The sequence below is a fragment of the Engraulis encrasicolus genome, chromosome 16, assembly GCF_034702125.1.
Source record: "Engraulis encrasicolus isolate BLACKSEA-1 chromosome 16, IST_EnEncr_1.0, whole genome shotgun sequence".
In the NCBI taxonomy this organism is placed as follows: Eukaryota; Metazoa; Chordata; class Actinopteri; order Clupeiformes; family Engraulidae; genus Engraulis; species Engraulis encrasicolus.
In genome coordinates, this window is record NC_085872.1 from 51,697,270 (window position 1) to 51,707,269 (window position 10,000).

At 40.3% G+C, this 10,000-nt stretch overlaps 1 protein-coding gene across 5 annotated transcripts in view; it reads left to right on the plus strand.

Annotated features, from left to right (window-relative positions):
* Positions 1 to 10,000, plus strand: part of LOC134465899 (partitioning defective 3 homolog) — a 66,915-nt gene that overhangs the window by 37,652 nt on the left and 19,263 nt on the right. For 4 of the 5 annotated variants that reach the window (XM_063219788.1, XM_063219790.1, XM_063219789.1 and 1 more), the window contains 3 exons: positions 140 to 200; positions 2,226 to 2,277; positions 2,463 to 2,692. In XM_063219788.1, coding sequence (XP_063075858.1) covers positions 140 to 200; positions 2,226 to 2,277; positions 2,463 to 2,692 — 343 coding nt within the window. The remainder of the gene's footprint in view (positions 1 to 139; positions 201 to 2,225; positions 2,278 to 2,462; positions 2,693 to 10,000) is intronic. The other variant, XM_063219792.1, reaches the window with a different exon arrangement.

The following is a 10,000-nucleotide window of genomic DNA, read 5'->3' on the forward strand; positions in this document are numbered from 1 at the left end:
TACAATACATAGCTAGGACCCTCATTTTGTCTTAGAGTGTGGTCATTCAGCTTTACCTTACCCACATTTGCAATAAAACAGCTCAAATCTCAAGAACCTGAATGCAGCGTATGTGTGTGTCTGTGTGTCTGTGTTTCAGGGCGGCGGTGTGTGTGTGAGTCCGTCTCTAGACGAACGTCGTATCCCAAACAATGGAAAGGGTGAGTCCCATCGTGTGTGTGTGTGTGTTTGTGTGTGTGTTGTGTTGTATGTCAATGTGTTTTTACTGTAGTGTGTCTGAGTGTGTTTGAATTGGAGCCAATGTTTGTTTTTTTTGGTACCCTAGAGGAAATTATTTCTCTGCACTTGCAATCCCATGTGGACCAGTGAATCACATTGAAGTACACACACTACAGGTGGTCCGTAGCAGTGGGCTGCCTGCTGAGCGGCGCCCGGGGAGCAGTGTGGGGGTTAGGTGCCTTGCTCAAGGGCACTTCAGCCGTGGTCCAGTCGGGCATTGAACCGGGAATCCTTGGGTTGCCAACTCAGTGCTCTAACCACTGAGCCACGGCTGCCCACTTGTTTGAATGTTTTATGTGTGTGATTTTGTTTTGTAATGGCAGCCATTTTAGGTTATTTGTAGTTCAATAGCCACGTCCTCTGATGGGTTTCAATGGCAGAAAAGACTACATATGGCTGACTGAAGAGGCTGTTTTAGTTCAATAGTGGCATCTTATTATTAGAGTTTCAATGGAAGGAAAGACTAATGAATGTAATTTTAGTGGTGTATGTTCAACATATGTTGCCCATTAAAGGAGTATGCCACTGTTTTGGGGCTTAATGCAATTGAAATCGTTGGCTGGGGTTTATTCAGGTGGTAAAGTGTCTTATTTTTCATGTAAGCCGTTGTCTTGTTTTAAGACAAGTTAAAAGAGGGAGTATGTAGTCAATAAGTCAATGTATCCGTGTAGCATGCTACAAAGCTACAATTGCCCATTAACAAATTTGATCTTTTCACTAATATTTACCCCTCAGTTAACTGATATTTACGAGTCTGACCAAAATGCAGTACGTTTTGCAGCCAAGACTGTTTACAACTGGTAATTTAAAATTCAAATTTAAAATCGTGGACATGGAGGAGATCCATCTTTCCCAGTCATAATGACTACTCAGAATTTGATGGTGGTGGTAAAATTATTTGAAAAAGGTGACGTTTGTGAACGGGCACTTTGGGCAGCATGAATTCTGAAAAAAAATCATCTAAAACGAGGCCTGTCCAGTCGCCTTCGACTGCTTAAGGTATTATATATATTATTATTATATATATTATATGTCCCCGAAACGCTTCCAGTCCCCCATCATTCCTACCACTCCAGTCCACCTTTTCATAAACGTATATGACAAATACAAAATGTAAAAGAAATATATTTAATATCTATACATAGATCAATGACGTGCATAGGCTTAAACCAAACGGATATTGTGAAAATGAAGCAAAAAATGGGGCAAATGGTAACACTGTTTTAATGGTTCACTATTACAGTGGATCTACCACATTAGGTACAGTGTAATAACCATTGTAACAATATTTAATACCATGTAATACCAGTGTAACACCATGTACCACTTTTGTACTTAAATCATGTATTTGTGTGTATTACATGGTATTGCATATTGTTACACTGGTATTACACTAGTATTACATGGTATTGAATATTGTTACACTGGTTATTACACTGTACCTAATATGGTAGATTCACTGATTCACTGGTGAACCATTAATATAAGGTGTTAAAGGGCAAATCAATCCATCCAGTCAGAAGTTATGGGCCAAATAAAAATGTTGCCATTTTGAAAGTGTTGACCTCCAAACTACAATCAGTTCATGAACCTACCCTAGAGCATTCACACACCAAATCTGGGACAAATCCATCCACCCGGTCAGAAGTTATGGGCCAAACAAACATTCGGCTATCTAGAATTCGGCCATCTTGAAAGTGTTGACCTCCGAACTCTAATCAGTTCACAAACCTATACATGAGCATTCACACACCAAATCTGGGACAAATCCAACCATCCGTTCAAAAGTTATCGCGTTAACACGAAAGACCTAACGCGGCGGCGGATGCGACGGATGCGGACACGACGGCGGTGCACGTAAAACCGTTACATCTCCGACACTCCGCATTTCGGGGATATAAAATATTACATAGTGCACCTTGAAAAGTTTATGTCTCTTCTCACAGAATCAGCTGACCAATCGCCATCCAGCTCTTCCCACCGCGTCTTAGACACCAGGTTGGTGACCATTTTTGTAGTTCAATAGCCACTTCTTATATTGGGTTTCAATGGAAGAAAAGACTACACACTAGGCTACCTGAAGAGGCCATTTTTGTAGTTCAATAGCCACGTCTTATAATGGGTTTCAAAGGGGGAAAAGACTACACATTAAAGTATTGTAATTTGTGTCTTCTCTTCTTTAGGATGTGTTCCGACTCCGAACAAACAAACGAAAAGCAGAGCATGTCGTGTGTATCGGGGACCTCAGAAAACCCCCACGCTAACACACATGCTAGCACACACACTAACTCACACACACCGACGCACTCTCCGACGCAGGTCCCCACTCGACGTTTGTTTGAGCGTGAAGGGTTCGGCAGAGCCAGCATGTCGGAGAAACGAAAATCCAGCAAATCTAGAAGCACAGACTCGGGTATGACACACACAGACACACACACACACACACACACACACACACACACACACACACACACACACACACACACACACACACACACACACACACACACACACACACACACACACACACATACTGCCATTTCTTACCTTGTGAGGACCTATGTCATGATAGTCACTTATGGGGACACCCCTTTCTAAGCATGGTACAGATGTGGGGATTGCATAGAAGGATTGCATTTTGACTCAGTAGTAGGCCAAGCACTTGAAATGGACTATACACACTTTACCCTTAAAATTAGTCAGACACCTGTTCTCTCGCAACATTGCGGGGACAGACATCCAGTGGTCAAAGTGAGGACATCTTACATCATCTAACTCCGCCCCTCATTAATTATTCATACTGATGTCATCACCCTGCAATGTCCATGTGGGGACCAAGCAGTAGATTTACACAATGACTAATTTTGGTGATTTCCTGCTATGGGGAGGTCATTAAAGCTTATGCATGTTTGAAAAACCCTAAAATGTAACACTACAAGTGTATTTACAGCATGCTAATTTACCTTTTATTTTTGAATAATATTTTTATATAGTGTGTGAAATCACTTCACATTCAACACCTGACAGTTAAATCTAGGAATCGGCTGTACTTTCTCCGCCTACTGAGGAGGATCTCCACTCCCGCCCTGACCACCTTTTATTCATCAGCAGTGGAAAGTGTGTTGACAGGCTGTATTACGGCTTGGTTTGGAAGCTGCACAAGACGTGGACAGAGGAACATAGAGTGGTGTACACTATCAGAGCTGACCTACCAAGCCTCATGGGTATACAAAGAGGGTGGGAGCCAGGGCCAAGAAAATAATGCAGGATGCCTCGCACCCCAACTCAAACATCTTGCTTAAGTCCTGAAGACGACTGCGTAACATCCATGCACGTACAGAAAGACTGAGGAGTTTTTACCCCCAGGCAGTAAGACTGCTGAACACTGATCTATTTAATTAATAGACTTACACTGTATGTTATAATGCATGTATATGTAATAACATAAAATGTAGTTGTTTCAGTTAAACAGTTTGAGTGCAACAAAGATACGAAAGTCCTTTGGAAGTACTACTTGAATAAACATTCAAAATAGGCAACATAGGTTTTCACAATTCGGACAAAAAACTAACGTGATATACAAAAATCAATGCCTTCATTGCCTAAAAGCAACAACAAAAAATTCTCCCCTTTGAAGTGACTGATTTGAAGGTTAAACTCTACCATGAAAAGGTTAAACTCAAGTTTTATCATGGTCATGTTTACATCTTAACTGTAAACTGTAATAATATTCAAAATGGAAAAAAGGAGGCGCACACAAGACTTGTGTGAAAAAGTGTATTGAAGCCGAAAATATACAACAGAAGTCTAAGGATTAACTGGAGAGACAGACGTTTCGGAGCTAGTCCATTTTCAATGTCTAGGAGACATTGAAAATGGACTAGCTCCGAAACGTCTGTCTCTCCAGTTAATCCTTAGACTTCTGTTGTATATTTTCGGCTTCAATACACTTTTTCACACAAGTCTTGTGTGCGCCTCCTTTTTTCCATTTTGAGTGACTACTACTTTTTGGGAGTGCTCGCACCAAGCAATACTCGAGCATTGAGTTCAAGGCGCAGACGCCGACCTTTGTTGGTCTTTTTGTCATTAACTGTAATAATATGAAATGTAGTTGTTTCAGTTTAATAGTTTTTGAGTGCAACAAAGAAAGTCCTTTGGAAGTAGTACTTATGAAAACCCATGTTGCCTATTTTGAATGTTTACACAATTCGGACAAAAACTAACTCAAAGGAGCACAAGGTAGGATTAAAAGGTTTATTAATCACTGTCCCGAGTCAGCAGATACGTATTTGAGTAGTAATAGTAATAGTAAGTGAACGATGTAATAAGTAATAGTAATAGTAAGTGAACGATGCGTCTCGCGACCACTTTGATGGTCTGCTGTCAGAAAACCCCACATGTCACAGGCACCTCGCAAACTCCATTATCCTACCTTGTATCCCGGTAGGATAATGGAGTTTGCGAGGGGCCCGTGGAATGCCTGTCTCAAAATGCTGAAAAAATGCTGTTTAACTACGCCCGCTGTTAGAAGGTTCTTCCATCACAGAATGCTAGCAATTGAGACAAATGTGAATATGCATCTGACGGTATGTAAAGCAAATTTTTCGTATGAGAAGTGTTTTTCCCCCACCGTCGAGCGGGCCGCGTTGTCAAAAGTTACATGTGGGGTTTTCTGACAGCGGACCGTCAAAGTGGTCACGAGACACATCGTTCACTTACTATTGACTCAAATATGTATCCGCTGACTCGGGACAGTGATTAATGAACCTTTTAATCCTACCTTGTGCCCCTTTAATATACTAAACTCAATGCCTTCATATCCTAAAAACAAACAAAAAAACATTCTCCCTTTTGAAGTGCTTCTACCATGAAAAGGTTAAACTGTAACTGTAAAATGTCTTTAATGTAGTCTTAAAGGACCACTTCTGCCAATTTCAATATGCTGTTGTATTGCTCACGCTACCCTTGTCTTGTCAGTACCCGGTGATAATGCATTTTTCAGCTCAGCCCTTTCCGAGATCTGAGCTATTCGAATGGGGACAGATTTTGTTTACATTTTAAAAATTCTTAACGTGGGCTTACTCCAAATATTTTCCCAAAAGTATCGCTGTTTGTTAGTTGTCTGTTATGAAGTTATATTTAATAGTAATTAAGTTGTATTTACAAGTCCAGGGTAGTGTGAGCATTACCACTGCATATTGAAATTGGCTCAAGTTATCCTTTAAAGCTCTTCAAAATATGCAACTTAGGAACCGAACTTCATATTTCCTTTATTAAATGTGTCTCAAAAGATTTTTGACAGATTTTTCACATAGAACTTAACTGCCATCCAGTCACGGGCCTTGAGTGCTTCAGGTGAACCAAGACCATATAGGACTATTATGGACGTCATTCACCTTTCTTGGGGACTGAGTCTTGATCACTGGACTCAGAGTCCCTGTGGACCCTCCTTTTTGCTGTGCCTGTGTCAAGACATACAGATGAACAAACATCATTTATTACGCTTTGAAAAGTTTATAGAGTTTTCAGGCCTCTGTTTAGTGTACAAGATTTTACATGGTCTAGCCCCAGCTTGTCTTTTGGAGTTTATATGTCATCGCCCTGCTAGATCCATAAAATCCTCAAGAATTGCATGAGTTTATGACTGTAGTATTGCATGCGGGGAACATAGAACCCTTTTTTAGAAAAAAAGATCCGATGTTCCCCGCTGCTTCCAAGTAGACTGCTGCCGCACGGCAAAGCGCATGTTGTTGTTGCCTCTGACAGGTTATGTTTAGGAATGGTTTTTGGAAGGGCACAATTTGAAAATTCGGACACATTGCGTGCGGGGAACATAGAACCCTTTTTTAGAAAAAGAGTCCAATGTCCGGGGAATATAGGACATGGGGAATATAGGACCCGGGGAATATAGGACCCGGGGAACATAGGTACGCTCCCAACGATTGAATGTACATTTTGCTTGAGCTTCAGATTTCATTGTCAGTTGTAGTAAGTGTTTGCACGATATTGGTTTGACTTACATTGTGCACATCAGCTGCTACTGAATCTGCTGCTTGGTTTAAAAGATCCCCGACATCCATGGCCATCTGGAAAATACACCCAAATACATTAAATTCTAATCCTGCAATGTAATATTTGCATTCTGAGATTAACTACTCAAGTCCTTAAAAACAAAACACTTAACATCTATAAGCCATTACGTCCTAGCATGAACTACAAGATACAGATAGCAACACATAACTTATTCAAAAACTGCTTAGTGACAAGTAAACGATTGGGGGTCATCCCTATGTTCCCCAAGTTCTATGTTCCCTGCTACCGGGGAACTTAGGACCCTTAAAAAAAAGGGTTCTATGTTCCCCGCTGCTTCCATGAAGACTGCTGCCGCACGGCAAAGCACAGGTTGTTGTTGCCTGTGACAGGTTAAGTTTAGGGATAGTTTTGTACAGGGCACAAATTTACAACTCAGAAACATTGCTTTACTGACAGGTTATGTTTAGGGATAGTTTTGGGAAAACTCGGACACATTGCATGCGGGGAACATAGAACCCTTTTTTTAGAAAAAAAGATCCGATGTTCCCCGCTGCTTCCAAGTAGACTGCTGCCACACGGCAAAGCGCAGGTTGTTGTTGCCTCTGACAGGTTATGTTTAGGAATGGTTTTGGGAAGGGCACAATTTGAAAATTCAGACACATTGCGTGCGGGGAACATAGAACCCTTTTTTAGAAAAAGAGCCCGATGTCCGGGGAACATAGGACCCGGGGAACATAGGACCAGGGGAATATAGGACCCGGGGAACGTAGGTACGCTCCCAACGATTGAATGTACATTTTGCTTGAGCTTCAGATTTCATTGTCAGTTGTAGTAAGTGTTTGCACGATATTGGTTTGACTTACATTGTGCACATCAGCTGCTACTGAATCTGCTGCTTGGTTTAAAAGATCCCCGACATCCATGGCCATCTGGAAAATACACCCAAATACATTAAATTCTAATCCTGCAATGTAATATTTGCATTCTGAGATTAACTACTCAAGTCCTTAAAAACAAAACACTTAACATCTATAAGCCATTACGTCCTAGATTGAACTACAAGATACAGATAGCAACACATAACTTATTCAAAAACTGCTTAGTGACAAGTAAACGATTGGGGGTCATCCCTATGTTCCCCAAGTCCTATGCTCCCTGCTACCGGGGAATTTAGGACCCTTAAAAAAAGGGTTCTATGTTCCCCGCTGCTTCCATGAAGACTGCTGCCGCACGGCAAAGCGCAGGTTGTTGTTGCCTGTGACAGGGTAAGTTTAGGGATAGTTTTGTACAGGGCACAAATTTACAACTCAGAAACATTGCTTTACTGACAGGTTATGTTTAGGGATAGTTTTGGGAAAACTCGGACACATTGCATGCGGGGAACATAGAACCCTTTTTTTAGAAAAAAAGATCCGATGTTCCCCGCTGCTTCCAAGTAGACTGCTGCCACACGGCAAAGCGCAGGTTGTTGTTGCCTCTGACAGGTTATGTTTAGGAATGGTTTTGGGAAGGGCACAATTTGAAAATTCAGACACATTGCGTGCGGGGAACATAGAACCCTTTTTTAGAAAAAGAGCCCGATGTCCGGGGAACATAGGACCCGGGGAACATAGGACCAGGGGAATATAGGACCCGGGGAACATAGGTACGCTCCCAACAATTGAATGTATATTTTGCTTGAGCTTCAGATTTCATTGTCAGTTGTAGTAAGTGTTTGTACGATATTGGTTTGACTTACATTGTGCACATCAGCTGCTACTGAATCTGCTGCTTTGCTTAAAAGATCCCCACCATCCTTGGCCATCTGGAAAATACACCCAAATACATTACATTCTAATCCTGCAATGTAATATTTGCATTCTGAGATTAACTACTCAAGTCCTTAAAAACAAAACACTTAACAGATATAAGCCATTACTTCCTAGATTGAACTACAAGATACACATAGCAACACATAAATTATTCAAAAACTGCTTAGTGACAAGTAAACGATTGAATGTATATTTTGCTTGAGCTTCAGATTTCATTGTCAGTTGTAGTAAGTGTTTGCACGATATTGATTTGACTTCCTGTTTACAGGCTACATTGTATTTATACCAATAACAGTGTTGCAACTGACGGTGTAGTATACTATACCATGTTATTATACTTGACTTCACACTTTGCATGATGCTGGCACAAAACTGTAAGGCGTTTTGAAAACCTCTCTAGGTTGGCACTGCGCAATGAAAAGAAAGGATGAGGGCATGTCCACTTCATTTCATAATGTCATAAGTTCACTTTAGTATTGTGGTTCAATTACTTCAACTATTGCATCAATATGACAAACAAGAGAAAATGATTAAAATGACTAACCTTGTCATTTGAGCTGACCAATATTTCTGTCAAATGAACAATATGGAAACAATAGTGAATCACAAATCCTTTAAATAAGGCCTCAAGAGAGAATGCTCACCATCAATGTTATATTATTCACATTTCATTAAACTCACATTTATTAATTGCAATCCCAACATTTCACAACATAAGTTAGGCCTCTTGTCAAACATTATTTGAGAATGTCAAGCTTACCTTCTTCATTACAGATGTACCCAATGCCTGGAGAAATACAAATAAACACATTTAACATTGACATCACTGGCACAAGTGATTACCTTCTCTGATCTTATCACAGTCCAGTTCTGCTGGATTGTAATGCAGCTACCAGTAGCTTGCTAAGTCTACTGAGAATATAGTATTATGTAATAATATACTGGTATGAATTTCCATTCCAACCATGTCATCCTTCAAATGGGAACTATCCAAGCAATTAAGACTGTAACTGCTACAGCAATTCCTAAATTCTAGTACATTATTAACACTAAATCACTTCACTGGAATAATATGTCAGTCAGTCACAATGTGTGATTAACCTGCTAGCACTTTAGCTATCCATGCCAACATGTGATCTACCACAATTTTTAGTTCTTCTTTACCACTGCAAATATGATCATCCAAGGACAAAATAAAGCATCTTTGCTATCTTAAAGGGCAGTAAATTGCACTTGTTTGTACTTCTATGAGCTAAAGACACTACAAACTATGGCAAAGAGACACTTATTTAAGTCATGTAGTACTATTAAACAGCCCGCTAGCATGTATTAGCATGCTAGCATGTTAGCTATCCACCTTAATTGCATCAGGCATGTTACCTAGCATGTTAGCCCGCTAGCATGTTAGCTATCATATTATCTGCAAGTCCCAAAGCATAGAAACAACTGGAGCCTCTTTGCCCATAACATGCAATCTAGTTAGAGTAGAAGTAAAACTTCAAATGCCTCTACCACTACAAACACAATTTGAAGACACAGAATAAACATCCTAGCAATCAATTGTGATAAATGACATTGTGTTTAAGTCCATAGCACTGTCCATTACAGTCAAGAGATTTTTACACTGAATGTAACTACACAAAGACATACTAGAACTAAATCCACTAATTAGTTTGTTCTAAATAAGTTTCTTAAACGAATTCTAATTTAAGCATTTAGAAAAGAAATGTAAACTTACAATTTAGGAACTCCAACCCAAATGCAAAGCGCTGCCATCCACGTGCATCTACTTCCCAAAATGGTGTTCTTACAGAGGAGGTATCAATGTCAAAGTTATATGCAACCGATGAAGTGGGGGAGGGGCAAAACGTGGTCAA